At 46.3% G+C, this 22,218-nt stretch overlaps 1 protein-coding gene across 1 annotated transcript in view; it reads right to left on the reverse strand.

Annotated features, from left to right (window-relative positions):
* Positions 1-10,758: 10,758 nt before the first annotated feature.
* The window catches only part of TTC24 (tetratricopeptide repeat domain 24), a 34,389-nt gene continuing 22,929 nt past the window's right edge, over positions 10,759-22,218 (reverse strand). Inside the window, exons 10-13 of the mRNA XM_088449615.1 lie at positions 20,198-20,318; positions 19,198-19,268; positions 16,570-16,618; positions 10,759-12,647 (exon numbers count right to left, since the gene is read on the reverse strand). Of these exons, the coding sequence (XP_088305741.1) occupies positions 12,545-12,647; positions 16,570-16,618; positions 19,198-19,268; positions 20,198-20,318 (344 nt within the window). The 3' untranslated portion in view covers positions 10,759-12,544. The remainder of the gene's footprint in view (positions 12,648-16,569; positions 16,619-19,197; positions 19,269-20,197; positions 20,319-22,218) is intronic.

The raw sequence follows: 22,218 nt of genomic DNA on the forward strand, positions 1-22,218 counted from the left end.
CACTACACTGTACCTGCTCCCAGCACACACTACACTACACTGTACCTGCTCTCAGCACACACTACACTACACTGTACCTGCTCCCAGCACACACTACACTACACTGTACCTGCTCCTAGCACACACTACACTACACTGTGCCCGTTCCCAGCACACACTACACTACACTGCACCTGCTCCCAGCACACTACACTACACTGTACCTGCTCCCAGCACACACTACACTACACTGCACTCACTACCAGCACACACTGCACTACACTGTACCTGCTCCCAGCACACACTACACACTACACTGCACCCACTACCAGCACACACTGCACTACACTGCACCCGTTCCCTGCACACACTACACTACACTGTACCTGCTCCTAGAATACACTACACTACGCTGCACCTGCTCCCAGTACATACTACACTACTGCGCATGCCGGCGTGAAAAGACAACTGTACGTATGCACGTGGGACATCGCTTTGACATCCTATCACCACAAACGGTAAATCTTTGTTAAAATAATAACACATTACGGCGAAGTTCTAGACATGGATTAACCTTTTTGCGGCGAACTATATGCGGAAAAAATAAACTTTTTTAGCGATCAATAATACATCTCACCCACCATTTATAAAGTGCATTGAAATGCTCTATAATCATCTAACAAACATGCTGCAGGGTATGTAAACCATGGATAGGATGTGTCGCTAATGACTGAGGGGTCTATTTAGTAATAACACAATAATAGTGTGAAATATACATTATTATGCATATTAGCGCCGCATAGCTCCAAACTATTATTGTGCAATTTAAATTTGATTCCAGTTCAGATCTTGCGCTAAATGTCTGTCCCAGCAAAGGTCCCGGAGATCTGCCTCACTTACATGCGCATGTACCAGCCCGTCTGATGTGACAGTGTGCAGAGCAGGACGCACTGTGCTGCATCAAGGTAATGACAGCTCTGCTCCTGCTGCTGTATCTCTGCCCGCCTGGGTGGGTGTTGTGGAGGCCCTGATGAACACTGAAACATGAAACCAGACCATGGTCATATTGGGGGCATGGCTGTGCATGTATGCCAGGCCTTGACATTTTGTACCTACCTGTCTCCCATCTTTGCAGTCCTGTGTATAGTTATCTATTGCCTCTATCAGAGGGTTCCTGTGTGATCGCATGCAGCCTGATTGACAAGCAGAGACAATTACTGGGTGGTGCGGCGTCGGGAACGGCTGGGGTTCCCAGAAATGGGGGCATTTTCCGGGAGTAGCAAGGCCAGAATCTGACATCCTGCATAAGTTCAGCCTTACTCAGCTGGCCAGCGCCGACCATCTCGGTCACAGTGCTGGGATCGCAAATGCAGCAAGGGTGTGCGGCACAGCAGGGGGTGTGAGGCACCTCCTGCTGCACTTTATCAGTAAGGACGGAATTGCAAAGCTGCTTGTGTGCGACTTTGCTATTCTGTGCTGAATCAGGCCCTTAGTGCGGCTATGCTTGTGGTAGTGCTCCAGCATGGAGTAAATGTGTGCTGGGTGCTTTATACATCTATAACATCAGGCTCCTGGCTATAAACAGAGCCAGCTGCCACCACAGAGATCACCAAAGGAGGAGCAGAGATGGCAGCAGCAATGACAGCTGAGCTCACTGGGCCCAGCAGTAGAACTAATATGGTGCCAGTAGATGCCCTAAACCACCCTGTTCTGGGTGTAATGACTCCTCAGCAGTAACCTGTCATTTCCCACTGATTCCCCACATGTGTCACTGTGTAATTACAGTGGGAAGATGATGATGTGGGGTATAGGGCAGAGAGCTGATGTGCCGCACGGCCATCACCAACTGCCACCCGCATGCCACGTTCATATGTACACAGCATTCTCCATGGTCAGGTGCCCACTGCATGAGCCGGGTATAAAGCCCCAGCGCACGGCCATATCACTGGCATTTCTTCAGTTGACAGTTACTGGCACTAGAGAAAGGCCTCAAAAGCGACAACTGGTTTGTACACTATTGTATACTACCAGCAAGTTACCACTGACCGGAGCCGAGCGCACTATCCCATCTGTGCTGTTATTGGAGCATCTACCTCTTACCTCACTTTGACCATCACCAGCTGCCATGAGCCGGAGGGAGTTGGCCCAGCTCATTGGAAATGAGGGTAAGTACAATGTTAGCTCAGTATGGGGCCTATTCATCATACCTTAAAAATCAATGGAGGTAATTAGGTTTAGAACTGGCATGGAGTTCTACCTAATTACCGGAGGAATTCATCATTCCTCCTCTCCATCAGTATCTATTCCAAAAAGCTGTCATTTTTGCGATGACAGCTTTTCGGGAAATAGATACTTTTCCCTCTCTACACTAACTTACCGCAGCTGGAATCCGTGCTGCGCATGCGCTGTTACATTCGTAATCCCAGCGTATGCGCAGCACTACCTACAGCGGCGGTAAGTTTGTGTGATGAGCTCTCGCAGTCTATAGTGCTTTTGGCTTTGATTCTATCTGCATTTCTCTTCTTTATAGATCTTTTATATATATTTTATATGTTTGATAAACACTAATATCATACTGACCGGGGCTCTCTGTTACCATTCCAGCTAGCAGCCTTTTCTCTAGATAACTATATCAAAATATTTCCAGTTGTGAAACATTTGGGGCCTCCATCTATATAATTATGGGGAGATGTACCAAGCCTTGGAGAGAGAAAAAAAAGTGGAGAAGTTGGCGAAAGCAACCAATCAGCTATTAACTGTCATTTTACAGGCTGCGCTAGATTAATGACAACTACATGCTGATTGGTTACTTTCCCCACTGTATCTCTCTCCATGGGAGCGATTCAATTCAGCGCGCTGTTAAGTCTGACTAAAGACACTTTAGTCAGAGAATGCTGATTAGTGCACCTAAGGGGGGTATACAATTAGCCCCGAACATTATTCGCCGATTATCCCCGTTTTTCTACAATGTTTTTTCTTCACTCTATACTATTATGTCTGTCGAAATAATAGGATATTTCTCCCCAAAACACACAGGACCCGCGATAAGGTCGTGGATTATTTTTGGGACACATCAGCTAATTGGATAGCCCCGACGCGATCAATTAGCAGCGCTGCTAATTGGATACCCCCCTAAAGCTGGGTGTATAGAATAGATGTGCGCTAACCATCATTCTCCAACTAAAGTGCCGGTTGCTGAGCTAGAAAACAGCCTTGCGGCCAGAACTTTAGTCACATTTCTGTGAGAATAAATCCTTTAGTCGGGTTAAAAGTGCGGTCAGTTGAATAGCTCTGGGAACTCCTTCCTGGGATTATTAAACATCACGCTGAATTGATTCGCCCCCATGGCTTGATACATCTCCCCCTTATATTTTTGCAGCTGATTTGAGTTATATGTATCCTAAAATAATCTATAAATTTTGTTATTTTTGTAACTTGTATTGTATGTCAAAATATTATAATTTTATATGTTACCTATGGCTATCTATTATATCTGCAATATATAAAATATCTTTACAGCTGGAGCAAACCAGACCACTGGATCATGGCTAAGATCAGGGCGCCTGAGGCCATCCGCAGGAAGGACACCATCAGAAAGGACAGCAGCAGAAAGGACACCATCAGGAAGGCCATCAGGAGCACCATACTCAGGGCGACCATCCCCAGGAGTATCATCATCAGGAAGTGCAGGAGATGGACCAAGTGAAAGCGATTATGCAGCAATCGCACAGAGGGTAGAGATCCTTGCACTGAACACCGCGCTGAGAGTCGTGCGCCCTCTTTTTCCAACCTACAGAAGATGCACTGCTGGGGAAGAAGAAGCAGGAAACTCCTGTACCATCTGCCTCTCACAGTTTCAACTTGGAGAGGACATTGCCGTGCCATTCTGCCGCCACGTCTTCCATTTACCATGCTTGAGACGATGGCTTCAGATCAACAACGTTTGCCCCCTGTGCCGCACACGGTGCTTCGACTTCCCCAGCTTCACCCAGCATCATCTGTAAGAGGAAGTGACAGAGACAAACCAGCAATAGAGACATCTCCTGCTCTACAGGCCAAGCTACCGGCCATTGTTATATGTATGGTCCAATGTATGTTTTGTCTTACTGTCTTGTCTTGTCTATTACCCTTGTCCATCCTACTCGGGATTAGCTACTCGCCATTGCTGGCAATGGGAGTCTTGAGGGATTTTACATTTTTGCCTGAACTGACGGATTAATTTGGCTAATTCGGCTATTTTCAATTAATTAATTAGGTTCTAGTATGTCCCTCAGCAGGTTTTTATTTTACCTCTTGCCGAGTTCACTTGTTTTTTCCCAATTCCCCCCCACCCATTCTTTCCTTATGTGTCTTTTTGTTTGTCTCAGCCACTTTAATTAGTAAAGTTGGCGACCTAATAGCGCATTTTATTTTTTTTTGGCAGATCCCCACTAATTAAACATACTTTTATACATTTACTTTTATACATTTACTTTTATACATTTACTAATGTTTATTTCTATTGCCTTTCCTTCTCTTTTAGGGTTAATTTTTGATTTATGTAGCGTTTGGATAATAGGCCACTCGTATATTTTCTGGGCTTCTAAGTTTATGGCTTTGGATCGAGCTCCGGTTTTTGCAGATTCGGCTAGGGTATGGTGGATAGGTGTCGGAGGCATGAAGTGGCATTCTTTTTGCCCTAGGCTGTTGGAGTGTGCAAGACGTTTTGGAGTGCCGCAAATTTTGGTGGTTAATTTAGGGGGTAATTATTTGGGTCACTTTGGAGTTGCGGTTTGCTATTATCGATGATATGTCGCAAGTGCTGTCAGCATGGCCCTCGTGCACACTGGTCTGGTCTTTCATTGTGCCTCGCCAGGTGTGACATGGGGTTAGCAATTTTCCAGCTATAGATGAGGCCCGAAAAAAACAACTTAATTCTGCAGTGGCAAAACTTGTGGTGGCCAATGATGGCCATGTAGTTCTCCAATGTAGTTTCAGTTATTAAATAATTAATACATTAAATAAATAAATATTGCTTCAATAAATCACCATTTTAGTTTATCTGCCAATTCTACGTCTCAGTGTCTTTATTTCTCTTAGCCTAAGGTAAAGTGGTTTGCACACATGACACACATCATCCGATAGAACACAGGTTCTCAAAGTCGATCCTCAGGACCCCAAACATTGCATGTTTTCCAGGTCTCTTCACAGAATCACAAGTGAAATAATTAGCTCCATCAGTGGAACTTTTAAAATGCATCAGGGAGTAATGACTACACCTGTGCACCTGCTGGGTGACCTGCAAATTGTAAACTGTGTGGGGTCCTGAGGACCGAGTTTGAGAACCTCTGCGATAGAAGGTGTAAAGGCTGGTGACTGACCCGGTGGCGGTGGCTGCAGTCTGTGGGCAGAGGGCAGCTGGTGACAGGCTATGCTATAAGTGTGCAGCAGCCGCTCATTCCATTTCTGGGAACGCGCAATCAGTGGGGATGGTGGAGACACCCCCTGTAACACACCAGCGATGCTAACATGGATGTTTCTCCATCTGACGTCGCCTTTTCATATCTGCGTCAGCTGGCAATCTGGGGCCCAACCTGAGTGGAGAGAAATGAGATGCAGGAGAGCATCCGCTAAACATGCCCGGGAGCATCCTTTCCTATATGCGTTGAGGTTCTGTATAAGTTCCTCCCCATGCAGTGCCCCTCAGAGATGCAGAACATTGTTTCAGGCGAGGGGATCTAGCGTATGCATGGGGGTTTCTGAGTACCTACCCCCCCTGACTGACCATGCCCCCCCATTACTGTCCGCTTTGGGGACGGAGCCAATACGGCAAGCCCCGCCCCCATATCCCCTGTGAATCACGGCACGGGGCCTTTTGATATAAGCTGCCCAACCTCATTTCCAACCTGTACCTGCAGCAGCTGCTGCATCAAAAGTATGTGTACTGTTTTACTGTGTATAAATGTGTATGCGTGTGTTAGTGTAATGTGTATAAATATATATATGTGTGTGTGTGTGTGACCCATATCGACCCCACTTTGTTTCTCTTATAGGCGTAACTCCAGGGATAGTAGATAAGGGGTAGTGTTTACTAGAGAGCAATTTCTGGGGTTTAGTGACTGATAGGTAGTAAGAGTAGAGTAAGGGTATTCGAAGTCCCACTATATTACTATTAATCCATTCTGTACCTTATACACACTGACTAACTCACTTTGTGATAATATCTGTATCCCCTTCCCTATTATACAGTTTATTACAAAGGTACTACATACCACCACCCACTATATGCAGGCTTGCCTACCCTCCCGATTTGGTCGGGAGCCTCCCGAATATCGGGTGCCGCTCACGACCCCCCGGAAAGGCAGGCAAGCCTCCCGGCTGCCGCCTACCCCCCAACTACTAATAAAAAACCCTGCAGCGGGGGGGCCCAATTACGCATTTCGCGCTGAATCGCGTCATCGTGGCTCCGCCCCCTGCTTCACAATGCCTTTTTCCCGGCATCACAGCCCGGCCACGCCCCCCGCAGAATGCAGGTATTCAGCTCCCTCCTGGAGCTGAATGACGGCAAGTATGACTATATAATATACACAGAAATGACTGCTGGTACCTAACTCTGGGGACCCATATTAGTATGAGTACATACATCGTGCCTGGTTTCTTAAACAATTCTATATTTCACTGACTGACTTATCATATACCCCCTACTTTAAAAATATATGACACTGCAATATTGATCAGAGCTGTAACTAGACTTATTGGTGCCCTGTGCCAGAGAGAGCATTGGCGCACCCCTCAATTTTTAAATAGGGACATAATGCACCTGAAAAAGGGCCATGGCCTTATGGGAACGGGCCAAGGAGGAGATAGGGGAGGCCAGGAGATGCCGGGGATAAAAGAAGAGGAAGCTACAAGTGAGAATGATAATAAACAGGAGAATTGACAGGCCCAAACAGCGCCCCCTGACCTGCGGTGCCCTGTGCCATGGCACTGGTCACACTACCTTAGCTACGGCCATGGTATTGATACCTAATCTCCCCTCTCTCTTATATAGTGTATTACAAGCTTGTGAATATGTCACCGCAGTCCACATGTGATCTATTGATTAAATCCTCTCTCATACAAACATGCTCAGTATCCAGCATAGTAACTATTATAGCCACCATAGGGCCATGCCACTTGTCCCAATGTTTATATTTGGTAGTGCAATAAGAAGAGTCTCTCACCAGTGTTGGGTGCATTGCCAAGGCACTTTCTTATACCAACTGCTTCCCCAAAACAAGGGGCACTAATGATATAGATCATCTTATTGTGGGACATTCAATTGCTTTCCTGGTATGGGTCTCAGGGCCCGATTCAGACCCGCTCGCTAGGTTGTGTTCGCACGCTGCTGGTAGAATTTCACTATCTGAAAATGCATCGCAGTGAGCGTGCGCGAGCCAGTCATTGTGATCGGAACCGATCACTTGGAATACACAGACGGCCCGCTAGTATGAGTGACAGAATGTGCCATTTGTGGGTGGTGAAAGGGGAAGGTCCTTGAAAACGGGGGAGTGGTGTTGCGATCGCAGGCGTGTCTGACCGTCAAAACGCCGGTTCTAAAGTGTGCATAATTAAAAGGCAGCGTCATTGTACACGTCACCTGGCTGTTTTAAACACTGAAGCACTTGCAGTGTATGCGGTAGGGTTGGGTCAACGACAAGCACTGAGTATGCAGCCGATGGTTCTCGATGTTACCGATTGTTACATACACTTCCTGGAGATGACGTGTGCTGCGAAGGGAAAGGGGGCGGCATTAGACTGGCTTGCGATCGCACTGCCGCCGCACGCCAAGACAAAGTGGCCGCGCGATCGCGGGATTTGCATACCCATCCCCTGACGGCTGTGTGCGAATGCAGCTTAGTGACCGGGTCTGAATCGGGCCATCAGCTTCTTATAGGCTGTCCTTATGCATTCATAGAATAATAGCTTTTATTCAGATATAATTTATACGTACTTTCATTGTTGTTCCTATTATTTTCCCTTTTAGGGGCATATTCAATTAGGAGTTGAAAACTTATTGCGCTCGTCCCCGTGTATTCCCGTATTCAATTCCAAATCGGTGAAAATGGCACCCGGCGAAAACGAAAACAACAAAAATTCCTGTAATTTTTGGGGAAATCAGCCTGACACCCCCAAAAAAGATACTCTGATATGGGGGTTCACTATAGGTACCCCCGAATAGCCCTGCTAAAGGTATTTGGGGTCTTTAAATGGTCTCAATAGGTGCTATTTAGCGTCTTTGAGCAAGTGGTGAAGAATAGTATCTACCACAGTTTTTTTGGAAAAATAAGTAGTCCCAGCAAATTTGGGGTACATGAAAATGGGTACAAGCATATTTCAAAATTGCTTTAAAATGCACCTAAAAATGCACCTTCAACAAACACCTGCAATCAACAAAACACCTCCCCCATACTTGCAGACCCCCCCAAAGGCTATTTCGATAGTTTTTGAATTTGTACCCCACCCAACTTTTAACTTTCTCACCCACTTTTTTGGGGTGTACTTTGTGTTTTTTTAAGAGTTTTGCAGTTAGCGTCAAGGGGGTGTACAAAGGGTGCAGAGTGGCTTCCGCACCTCTGCACCCCAAAACCGCAATTCTGCACTTTTTTCCGCCGGGTAATCATAGGCGAAACTTTTTCACCTATTACATTGCATTGCGTTTTTGCACCGGCGAAAAGACGCTACAATTGAATACGGGGATAAGTGAAAAATGCGAAAATGACGTTATCGGCGAAAACATTTTTTTTTTTTTTTTCAATTTACGAGTACTGACCCTTAGTCTTCATCATCACAATTGGACTGAGTTGCAGTGCTGTCGTTTTCTTTTTCTGATAATCATCCTTAGGATTTACAATTACATTTGCAGCTGCTGAAGCCGTTAGTTCCATATACACTTTAGCGCTATTTTATTTTGATTGACTAGTTCACATGCCTCTTAAATGCCCCTCAGACCCCCCAAGTGCTTAATTTATGCCATCAGAATCCCCCTCCCTACCCCTTATATGCCATCAGAATCCCCCTCCCTACCCCTTATATGCCATCAGAATCCTTCATGTACCCCTTATATATGAAATCAGAATTCTCCACATGCCACTTACCTGCCATCAGAACCCTCCATGTACTTATCATACTATGGTGTTACATCATTGGATTAACATTCCTCCTTTAGTGGCTGGTCATTCATTGATGGTTGGCCACACCCCCTTTAGTGGCTGGTCATTCATTGATGGTTGGCCACACCCCCTTTAGTGGCTGGTCATTCATTGATGGTTGGCCACACCCCCTTTGGTGGCTGGTCATTCATTGATGGTTGGCCACACCCCCTTTGATGGCTGGTCACACTTCTTAGCGGGCCCCTATAATTTGTTTCCCCTGGTGGGTACTTCATGTCCCAGTCTGACACTGGGCTGCAGAGATATTGCCAGTTGAAGCTTGGAGAGTATGGGTTATGCTTGTTGTTGTAGTACGCCAGGTGCAGTATGCATTGGGAGCATTTGTAGCATACAGTAGTGCCAGCAGGGTGCTTGCTAATAATAGTAATAATTAAATTATTAATAATAATAATAATACTAAATGCACTATAATGGGTCACTTGCATATTGTGGTAGGCAGATATATTTAATGTTGTCTTAGATTATTGCATACAAACAGACAGTACTGGATTGATACTCAGGGTTCCCCCATATAGGTTTATATCTAGTGAGTGTGTCATCTCTATTAAACATTCTGTTACCTGGACCCACGACTTACAGGTGTCATTTAGAAGGACAGTCTGTAATAGCTGTTTAGGGTTAAGTCAGAGACGCCAGGTATAAATTAGGACACACAACCCTTACTGCAAAATATATATTTTATTATACATTACAAAAGTGCATTTGGATGAATATTTCACTACAACCACATCCATACTGTATATACTGTATCACATGGAAACACCTTATAACCTGAGTATTTACACTAGAAAATAAAGACCTTACTCCCCAGGATAGAAGCAGCCGGCTGGGATATATAACACAATCTACAAATGATACAAGTATAATACACACTAATAATGTACACACAGATGACTATCATTCGGCCCCACAATCACATTATATACCAACTTTATTTCCTTTGCCCATTCATGGCATAAATTCACCAAATCATCAGTAACTGACATGTGAGGCCAATTAAAGTTAACCCTATCACCTATAAACAACAGAGGCGGCCATTTTATGGGCTGGACCAATATTCATGAGAATGCAGTCTCAGGTTAATAGCAAATAATGGTATTATTGAGTGCATTATGTCATTAGATCTTAGTGCACTGATGACTGAGTATCGGTTCATCCCACAAAATGGCTGCCACTTTGTGTAAGGATGAGGTCATTAAAGCTTGTCTAAATATTTGTGTTTCTGTCATGAATTCTATCCAGGGGCGTATCTATAATGGGAGCAGGGTGCGTGGGGCACAGGGGCACCCGGGTCCAGGAAGGCACCTGGCCTGCACCTGCACCGCACACCTGGCCTGCACCCATATTATTTAAAACTCACCTGTCTGTGGTCCCGCTGCACAGAACACCAGAAAATGGCCACCGTGGCCATGTTTCCTGCGTTCTGTGCATGCGCAGTAGACTCTGGGCACACTCTAGTGCCCAGAGTCTACTGCTTCTGCGATGGCCGACCAGCCGCAACATTCGGCTGCCGGCCGCCGGGGAGAGAGGAGGGGGCCCTGCACGGGGAATGCACACGGCCCCCCTCCTCTCTTAAGACGCCCCTGATTCTATCTGGTAATTTTCTTCATCTTTCTAATATATCAGGAACATTGCACTGTGCCCTGGATTGAAATAATACCCCTCAATCAACCATAACTATATACTATTTCCTTGGAGGGCTCCCAAGACCCAACAGCACCGTGACACCTTGCGTAAGAACCGGATGACATCTGTGAGCTTGTGCTGCTAAAAACCATGGACTCCATTCCTACCTAATGAGTAATATACTGGCCCGGACATTAATACTCAATACCTCCTCCATTGATTCAAGCACACGTGGAATCAAGGACACATTGCGGCAAAGTCCGCTAACATCGCTATTTGTCCATCTGGGGAGATATTGGTGCAAAGTAACAACAAAACACTGCACCATTGGTGTGGAAATAGACTTTCATGCAAATTGCTAATGCAAGTTCAGTTACTGTGACATTTGATGGTCCGACAGGGTTAAATAGCATCAACGTTCCATTATTGCTGCTGGTATTATTTCCATTACAATTTTTATATTATTGTCCTTAGGAATCAGTTTTATATTTATGTATATTCAGTGTCAATTTATACTTGTGATATTTAAAATTGAATGATTACATGATCCGACCTATATGAATTTTATATCATTTAATTTATTCCTGTATTGGAACTTAATTTGAGTTACTCAGCGCGATTTCCATCCATTTTTCTATGCGCTTCTCTTAATTTGGGGAGTGACTATCCCGATTTCAGTAGCAGTTTGTATAACTTACCAGCAACCCCACCTGCGCCCAAAAAGATTTGTTCCCCTTGTTTAGTATCCTCATAAATACTTAGGGCCTCATTTATTGTTTGTACAGCATCGCTCTCGCCATCTAAAAGATGGCGAGAGCGATGCGGGCCCCATTGCCGGCAATGGAGACCCGGCGGTGCCTTTCCGGCTTCAACGAAGCCTTCCAGGCACTGCCGGGTCTCCCTGTCATGCACATGCGCAGACGGACCGTCGCGCATGCGCATGACCCTGGAGCCCCGTCGCTGGCAGCGTTAAGCTGCCAGCAGCCCAGCAGAGGCCCTCGTCGGAGGGGTAAGTATTACTAAATACCAGTGGAATTTTCGTTTATATCACAGTGATACTAAACGAAAATTCCCGCTGGCATTTCCCTGCGTTTGTAAATGGGACCCTTACTCAGGACAGCTCTGCTGTATGTTACCTGTAACCACTTACTTGTCTTTTATTTATTTTTTGAGGTTTGACTTCTGTATTGTACTGTTATGGTTTTGGTACCTACATTTCCTAACTGCAATGACAGTATACCTTACTATCTATATATACAAATATATTATTTGCAAAGGCTGTTCTATAATGATTTCTCCTTACAGTGAGTGTAATAAGAGACGAGTTTCCTGATAAAAGGCCCCATACAGTATGTCACATATATTCCCTGATCTCCCTGATATACAGTATCTCTGCCATCTTGTCTGAAGAGACTGGTTCATCACAAGATAAATTGGCTGCCTGACATCTTCATTGCAGCTGCAGTGTTATGTGATACAATATTGTGGCGTGGTTTTTTTTGGTTGTTTATTATTTAAAAAAATAAAAACGGAACGGAAAAAAATAATAATTTCTCTCCGGTTCCCGGGACTTATAGGGGTCTGATCTGGAGGCCTTCCTGTCTGATGACCTACATGAATGTGGCGGCCATTTCCAGTCTTTCTTGGATATTGGTGCTTTTGGCATCAAAGCTCATATTTTTTAACGCTGTTTGGGTCCATGTTGTTTATTTCCAGCCATGTGGTCACGGTAGGTTTTATTAAGGGAATCACATGATGTGGCACATTCTGGAATGGAGTCTGGATTTTCTTGGCTTATCATGATGCTCCATTTTGGGTATGTGAAGACAATCTGAGGGTTCGCACACACTCCTGGAAATATATATTGCATTTGTTATTACATAGCTGAAACACTGTTTACCTTTCACTCCAGGGTCTTATGTACCATACAGAAAAGATCGTTAAAGGACCCACGTTCACATGCCTAGCGCATTTCAAGATGCCCGCCCACTTTCTGGCACACATGAACTAGTTCCAGAAAATAAATCTGCTCCTATCTCTTTGGGTTTGCACTTCAAGTTCAACTTACTAAACCTCAGGTCCTCCCCCTTCATTCATTTTAACTAAAATATAGGTCAGCTTACCTCATTTATGTTCACCCCATTAGAAGGTGGCAATTTGGTGCATGCACGTATCCACTTAACCAGGTTAATTTACACCTGTGACATCACATAGAAGGCCGTTCGCTGTGGGATTGTATTTTTGCATTTTGTAAACGTCCCTTAGTGTAAAATATAGAACTTGTGAATGACAAGAGTGACATTGTTCAGCAGGTGTGTTTTAACAAATGAGGGGGCCCTTGTGCGGGTTTCTGTGTGGGCCCCGCCCTCCGAATATATGGGCAGAAGATCAGTAATCTGCGCCAGCACCACAGTCCTTGCTATCTACAGACACAGTGCCATAATTCCGTTGATTTCTTCAGAAATATGGCGCCAGCACCGTATATTTGAAGAAATTGTTGGAATAATGGCACCAGCATCAGCCTGATCGGGTTTTGTTCTGGGATGCAGGTTGTGTGGCGCTGACCCCACTTGACCCTGCACCCATTATAGATATGCGCACTTTATAGTGAGGCGGGAGGGCCATTATGACGCGATCCTGTCCACTCAGGTCCATTCAAGATCTACCACTCAGCCCAACTATACAGCCGCCATGCCCACTCTAGGCCGAGCTGGCTGCCTAGAGTGGGCAGGAGGGAGGGGGCAGAAAAAATCGGCAAGTATGAAATAAAGGCTAAAGAACAAAAAAATGGAGCCAACGCGTTGTCACTAATGCAGCTGGAAAAGGGGATTTTCAGTCCCAATAATAATTACAAAATCAATAACCATAAAACCAGCGTTTAAAATAACCACTCGGCACTGTAGTAAATGTCCGTACTGTCCACTAAAATTTATACAGTGTTTAAATATTCTTAAATGGTCTGTACCCAGCTCTGGTAGGCTTCCTGGCAGGGCCGGCTCTAGGGGTGTTCGACCAGTGTGGTCGCACAGGGGCGCCACCCGTAGAGGGCGGCACCCCTCCCCAGCCGAAGTAGCCTGCGGGTGGTCAAATCGGGAGGCTGGGGTCCCCCACCGCCGCAGCTGTGCGGAGGTGCCGGACCCCCGGAGTGTCAATGGCATCCATTCACTGACGGGAGAGGGCTGGGGGAAGCCCAGCCAGTGATGGAGTGCTGGGCTTTACCCCCAACCTGACGTTATTTGGAGGCATGCCATGCGGACATGCCTCCAAATAATGTCACACAGGGGGCGTGGCCTATGGTAATTAGGCCACGCCCCCAAATTCGGTCACGCTCTGCTTCGCCGTGCGCAAGGTTAGGGCGCTCTCTCAAGAGCCGGCACAGGGTGCTCAGAACCCTGGAGCCGGCCCTGCTTCCTGGAGAGTGCTTGATGCACACAGAGGACTTAGGGGAGGCTCAGTGAACACCCTCTATTACACTTGTACCCAATCCTTTGGGGAATCGCTATTCTAGGACCAGCCCCACTGAGGTCACACCATGGCGGGAACCAGACGTTTTATTTAGCACTGCAAGAAGCACAGCCAATGTAACACAGCAATATAACAGTCATTAACATTTACACAAGGAAAAGGGAAACGAGCACAGAGCACAATACAATGAGATAACCACATTACAGTGTAGGGTTGAAGGCCCCTGGCTATGTTGTCCAATAAATATCTATTTCTGATATAAGAAAAGGTGCCGTAGCTAGACGGCAGTGCGCCCTGTGCAGCACTGCCGCCCCTCTCACTCCCTCTCCGCCCCCCTCCTCCCCCCCCCCTGAGCTCTTACCCTAACTTCCAAGAGGAGGAGGGAGGGCGGGATCTTCCGCCGATTTTCAGTGCCCAGCGCGCACCACTGCCGGAGGTCTCTATCTGCAGACCTCCGGCACAGAGAAGTGTGTGGCCGGTGCTGCTGGAGGATGGCGCCCGGTGCACATGACCCCTCAGCCCCCCCCTAGTTGCGGCCCTGCCTTTGCACATGTCCAGCTGTCTCTGTCCTAGAGTATGACCTGGGCCGAAACTAGTGTTTTTGTAACCCGGGGCAAGACAGTAATTTCGCGCCCCCCTCCCCCTGATAATTCCCCCGCAGCAGTGCCCCCATAGTAATGCCCCTTCAGTAGTGCACCTATAGTAATGCCCACTGAGGTAATGCCCCTGTACTAGTGGCCATATGGTAATGTTCCCATAGTAATGCCCCTGCAGTGCCCATATGGTAATGCCCCCATAGTAATGCCCTCTAGTAATGCACCTGTAGTGCCCATGTAGTAATACCCCTAGTTATGCCCCTGTAGTGCTCATGTACAGCCCCCTGCTAATGCCTCTGGAGAGCCCCCTGGTAATTCCCCTGTAGTCCCCCTGGTAATGCCCTGTAGAGCCCCCTGGTAATGCTCCTGTAGTCCCCCTGGTAATGCCCTGTAGAGCCCCCTGGTAATGCCCCTGTAGTGCACCTGATAATGCTCATGTAGAGCCCCCTAATAATGCCCCTGTAGTGCCACCTGTTAATGCCCCTGTAGTGCCCCCTGGTATTGCCCCCGTAGTGCACCCTGGTAATGTCCCCGTAGTGCCCACTGATAATGCCCCTGTAGTGCTCCCTGGTAATGCTTCTGTAGTCCTCCTGGTAATGCCCCCATAATGCCGCTTATACACACAAAAAAAAAAAAATACTTACCTTAAACCCCGCTCCTGTGACTGCCGCTGTTGGGTCCGCCCGGCTGCTCCTCGGAACTATGGGAGAGACGTCTCTCCCATAGTGCCTGTGGAGAGAGCCGGATTCTGGAGTTCAGGAGAGAACTCCTGAACGCCCGCCTTAGATTCTCCCTGCGGTGCCAGGCTGGAGGTCACTGACGCCGGGGGCAGCGGCGCACAAGGGTGCACGTACACCACCAGCCCCCCACCCCTGTTTGCGGCCCTGGTATGACCTGATACAGGTACCGGGTACCCTCAGATAGCGCCTAAGGCTGCTTCATATTGTTACTGGCAGAGCCTACCACAGTCATAACAGGGTCTATACTCTCTTCATCTTTCCCCAGACAGTAACAAAGAGTGTTTCCTGTTTGCCTGCCTCCATGTTTCCTTATTAGGAAATTAATTGGAATCCCTGCTGCTATAGGGACTAAGAAGCCCTTATTTGTTTTTTTTCTGGCAAGTTATACCTTCATATTGTATAGCAGAGTAAACTCATTTTTCTTGGACCTATGAGTGGTGATAACTTTGATTTTACCTCTAAAGGTGCGTACACACACCACGATTTTTTGAACGATTTAACTATAACGATATCGTTATCGATCAATCGTTAAAAAAAAAAATCGTTCAGTTTCTGAGTTATAACGATGAACGATTATCGTTCATGCGTGTCCCCGTTTGCAGTTTGTAGTTCATCGTCCATTCTGACTGAACAACTTAACGATTTTCATTAAGGGAAAGTTACAAAAATCGTTTGTAGTTCAAAAAAAAATCGTTCATTACATTTTGTAAATGAACAATTTTCGTGAACGATTTTCGTGAACGATTTTCCCTTGAAAAAGATTACTAAAATCTTTAATTTGCAAAATCGATACGTGTGTACGCAGCTTAAGGAATATTTCGGAGGCTCTGGGGCCCAAAAAAGGACAGTTGGCCTTACGTTTATTACATTTTACATAATACTCTCAGAAATAATATGAGTCACCAACGAGAGTACCCCAACAGCACAATAGCCCCAGTATTATTCTCATTACATATAATGATAGGACCGTACCTTTCTGCCGCCATTGTCTTCAGCTTAAGGGTTTCATAGTCATGATTGCCTGACAAACATGGAAAACATGTCTGTGATATTACTATCAGGTTACAATGTACATATAACCATTATAAATGTTGTTTTACAGCACTTTACAAAGAAGCACTTATCTGGCAGCTTTTTGAGATGATGATACTAACTAAATTCATGTATTAGTTTTGTACTATCCCATGTTTTACCCAAATAAATATTTAGTGCCACAAGACCCTTCTCATTTAGATATGGAAATGTAACCACCGTCGTATGGCCTATAATACCACGAGATGGCCTACAGCCCATGGTGGTCTAAATGTACCTAGCGTGGCTCACTAACAGGCAGCTTCCAGTGCTGCCCAACTCTGTGATTGGTACTAATCTCTTCTATCAGACCCCAGGTCTGACCTGGAAACTGTACTTGGAAACTGAGTTGGACCTGGAAACTGTGCCGGATTATCCTTTAGAAGATTTGATATTGACCCCTAAGCATTTACGCTCCCGCTCTCACTCTAAGCCAATGTGCCAATATACACACATAATAAGCATGGGATATGGTGCTTCATTTGAACAAATAGTTTATGCTCCCTGCTTGTTCTATCTATTACAACTTTAGTCAAACTGATCGCAGTCCTTAACCTCTGCTTCTGGCTCTATAGTGGTATCTCTACACTGGCTGACTTACTGTCTGCAAACTTTAGCCCCACCCCCAACCTCCCCTGGTCACACTTTCCGTTGATCGCTATAAATACTGCCATATACACCGCTGGCTCTTGGCAACATTTACAACTGGGAGATTCAGGCAACTTCTCCCATCCAGGATTCACGCTAAACTTACCAGGGGAGGTAACAGGGGGACTATAACCTTTTGTTACCAACTCCTTCAGTCTACCACTAATGATGTCACCTCTTCCTACAAACTTCAAACGCAATGGCAACTAGACTTTGAAGCGTCTATATCTCCATTTATAGGAGTGCTAATGTGCTATCACCATGCTCACACCACCTTGAACTGCAAATTAGGTTATGGCATAGACTGTGTCTTACCCCGACCTGACTTCATAAAATGTGGCTCCAAAAATTTAAGCCCTGTTGGCACAACTGTTCCTAGGACGGGATCTACTCCATGTATTTTGTTTTGGGATTGTCCCCCTGTGTCCAACCACTCTGTAGAGAGGGCAGTGCCCCTGATCTGTAAAGTTTTCTCTACCTCCCCTAGTCTTGTCCCCCTCTGTGCCTCTTTTACACCTGTATCCTCAGGGCTGAGAGTACGTCTTTGGACATATCCTCATTGCTACTAAACCTATCATTGCCCAATTCTGGAAGAATTCCCCCCTCACCCTGTGACCCAAATGGTCCTTTCCAAAATTCAATATGTCTTTGTAATGGACACGACTATCTCTCCTTATTTTACATTTGCATCCCCCCCCCATGGTCATGTGGTTCCACTGGCCTGAGTACATGACTGAAGATGATGAGTTCGCCGGCTCCCAATCTCATGGATCCCCCTCATCCCTCCCCTGTGTTAATGCCCGTTGAGATACCGCAACCGTCTCCCTCACCGGATCACCTCCTTAGGCTCTGTGCTCCATGCTCTGACTGATACTTGTTGATACTTTGTGCATAACTGAAGCCCCGCTGTATTGTATTGCCCCCTGCTGTCTCCTCCTCCCTTTCCTTATTCTTTTCTGTACCCCTAAACTCCTTATTATGACAAATCTCTTCAAAATGTATTGATGGGAAACAGAAGCAATTACCGACCCCTGTCCCAGTTTGATTGGGACCCTGCCCTCCGACAAGCTTCCTGCACGCTGTGGGGATCCTTGGTTAAATCGGGTCTCCGTAAAAGGAGGAAGCAAACTCCTCTATGGTTCACAGAGATTCAATCGGGAAGCCGGCTGACGTAAGCCCGACAACCGGTTAGGCACCCGGGGGGGACTTAGGTTTAGGCAGCGGGGAAGGGGGGGGTTAGGTTTAGGCACTTAGATGGGGGATTAGGGTTAGGCACAGGGGGGGAGGTTAGGGTTAGACACTCCTAAGGAGGGTTAGAGGGGTTAGGTTAGGTTAGTTTATACTTACCTAGGAACGATCAGGATTTCCAGCGCTGTCGGGCTGCCGCTGCCGGGATCTCTCCATCTGTCGGGCTGACACTGCCGGGAATCAAACTGCCGGCTATGCGTCAGCCGGTGTTTCATACCGAATGCAGTTCACAGCCTAGCGATGTATAACCACCAAGTCATGCCGCTTCTATGTACCGATGTGATGTTGTCTAAATGTGTCAGTGCTAAATGTAACCAGAATGGGACTTTCACATGATATAACATTGACACAGAGAAATGGGGTAATAATGTGGCAGAGGGTTGATATGTAATAATTTATATATTTTTTTAGAAATATGTTTAATTATTCTGTACTTTAAGCCACAGAGAAGGCAGCAGAATAGCTACAGATCAGTCTAGTATCGCTGACACCAAAAAGCTTGAACGTCACACTAAATGGGATTGTTCTGTAATCAGGGTGAGGAGTCACAGGTCACACCCCTCCCACTGATGTTTATGCCAATACACTGGAACACTCAAGGCATTCAGTAGGGTACACAGAGCTAACACTTACTTTTCTGGGTGTTCTGTAACACAGAGTTCTGGTAGAATGGGTCCGGTTGGAGGTAGGTGTTATTCAGATTGCTGAAAATGAGGACCACAAGTCAGGGGCAGTTACAGGAGGTTCACAAGAAATATCTACCCTTAATATTGGGAGAAAGCTTCACAGTAATGTTACTTATTAATATTCACCCCCATGTATTCAGCCATAATAGGGAGAAGAGAGGTGAGTGAGTGCATTCAGCCATAATGAGGCACACAGAGGTGAGTGAGTGCATTCAGCCCTAATGCGGTGTAGAGAGGTGAGTGAGTGCATTCAGCCCTAATGCGGTGTAGAGAGGTGAGTGAGTGCATTCAGCCATAATGGGGAGCAGAGAGGTGAGTGAGTGCATTCAGCCATAATGAGGCACAGAGAGATGAGTGAGTGCATTCAGCCATAATGAGGCACAGAGAGGTGAATGAGTGCATTCAGCCATAATGGGGAGCAGAGAGGTGAGTGAGTGCATTCAGCCATAATGAGGCACAGAGAGGTGAGTAAGTGCATTTAGCCATAATGGAGTGCAGAGAGGTGAGTGAGTGTGTTCAGCCATAATGAGGCACTGAGAGGTGAGTGAGTGCATTCAGCCATAATGGGGCGCAGAGAGGTGAGTGAGTGCAGTCAGCCCTAATGGGGCGCAGAGGGGTGAGTGAGTGCATTCAGCCCTAATGGGGTGTAGAGAGGTGAGTGAGTGCATTCAGCCCTAATGGAGTGCAGAGATGTGAGTGAGTGTATTCAGCCATAATGAGGCACTGAGAGGTGAGTGACTGCATTCAGCCATAATGGGGCGCAGAGAGGTGAGTGAGTGCAGTCAGCCCTAATGGGGCGCAGAGGGGTGAGTGAGTGCATTCAGCCCTAATGGGGTATAGAGAGGTGAGTGAGTGCATTCAGCCCTAACGCGGCGTAGAGAGGTGAGTGAGTGCATTCAGCTATAATGGAGCGTAGGGAGGTGAGTGAATGCATCTGGTCATATTACCTGTTGGCATTAGGATAATTCCTAGTGCAGGCAGCGGCTGTGTGTGATTGCTGGCAGTCCTCTGAGTACTCACTGGTTACCACTGTCAGCGTGTCGCTGTCCTCCTCCTCTCCAGCTATGTCTGTAACATAAAGCAGCATGCCGTCTACAGCGCTTCTCTCTGTGTGATCAGTACATTGACATTCTGCTAACGCAGGAACACTCCGGAAGAATTTGCTAAATAGTAGCCCATAGGCTGGGGATGGCGCTAGCTATCAGGGCCAAGCTCTGGCTTGGTAAATCTGTCAGCGCAGCAGCCCCCATAAAGTGCTGTGGGGACGGAATTTCTGTCAGAAATGGAAGGACGTCAGCAGCACATTGGCCGCACACACTGAGCGATTTGTCATTACGAAACGGCAAATCGGCCCGACATCGCTCCAGTGTGTACCCAGCTTTAGGTCAACTACAGCCACATTATGGGCCTGATTCAGACCCGTACGCTAAGCCGCGAATGCACGATATGGCCGATAGTCGCCCATCTGCGTATGCGTATGCGTCAATATGCGCATGCATGAGTCACTCACTGCGCTCGAGAATCGTGCGCTCGTAGCACAAAGACTGGACGCTACTTTGAGTGACAGATTGCGCCATTTGTGGGTGGTAACAAGGGAAGGTGCTTGTGAACGGGGGAGTGGTGCTGCGAACGCAAACGTGTCTGGGCGTCTAAATGGCGTTTTATGGGTGTGCATAATTAGCAGAGAAGCGTCATTGTACACGTCACTTGGGAGTATTTCAGCCTACAGTGATCGCAGTGCTTGCAGTGGGGAAGGGTCTACCTCAAGTGCTGCGTGCAGCTCTGATGGCTCTCGATGTTACTGATTAATCACACACTTCCTGTAGATGACATGTGCCAAGAAAGGAAAGTGGGCATCTTTATACCGGCGTGCGCTCACTCTGCCGTCGGTCCTTACACCAGACAGTGCGATTGTGGAATTTGCATACCCGGCCCCTTTTGGCTGCGAGAGAGCGCAGCATAGCGTCCGGTTCTGAATCGACCCCTAAGTGTCTGTCCCTGTGCTGTATTTATTGCCCTGACAAAGCAGAATCTTACCGGGAATTGGACTCGTTTGAAATGAAAGAATCGTTTTTAACATTAATGAAATAGGAACGCTAAAAAAAGGGAAAACTAATATTTAGTATCAGTAAACAGGGCGTACATCAATTTTCTGGAGAAAGCAGATAATACATATCAATCTTTACATGGTATAATATAAAGTCCATCTTTGTGATTTATCTGTAACGGTTTAGGCAGCGTAAGCCAGGAAAGCACTCGGACATACGTCTTTTTGGATTCGTTTCACTAAAATCCTCACTGCCCGGCTCCCTTTTGTCATACATTAATGTTACATACACCTAAACCTTCCTCCACACATGCTCTATAGAATAGTGACATCTACATCACTAATATCATCACTGCCCGGCTCCCTTTTATCATACATTAATGTTACATACACCTAAACCTTCCTCCACAAATGCTCTATAGAATAGTGACAACTGCATCAAAATCCATCCAGTGGTTTTTGAGATTAGCCCGAAACACACAGACAGACGCCTACCAGGGACTTTATTTTATACTATGTATAGATAATTTTCAGATTTCTGTGTTGTAGCTTGTAACTCTTGTTTACCCTACATTAAAATGGCTACTGATATGTTAGAGCTGATTGCTGGCTGTCGTTGTATCTCCGCCTGCTGACAATTTGGTCACACTGACCACGAGGCCAGTTTCAGCATATTATACAGTGACGCTGTAAATTCTCAATCTGCCCCTGGTGACTGGGACACTGGGCTTGATTTAGGGATTTAAGCAATGATGACATTTACGCAGATTAAACGATTTTTAGCCATTACGAGTGTGCAACGATAACGCTGGCACCAAGGATTTACTTGAAAAGTGAGTGATAGGTACTGTAGTCACCATTTGGGGGAGATAACGGGGGGAGGCTAGGTAAACGCAGACGTGTCGGGACCGCTTAACTCCA

The sequence above is a fragment of the Taudactylus pleione genome, unplaced genomic scaffold, assembly GCF_031769625.1.
Source record: "Taudactylus pleione unplaced genomic scaffold, aTauple2 ptg000490l, whole genome shotgun sequence".
Taxonomy (NCBI): Eukaryota; Metazoa; Chordata; class Amphibia; order Anura; family Myobatrachidae; genus Taudactylus; species Taudactylus pleione.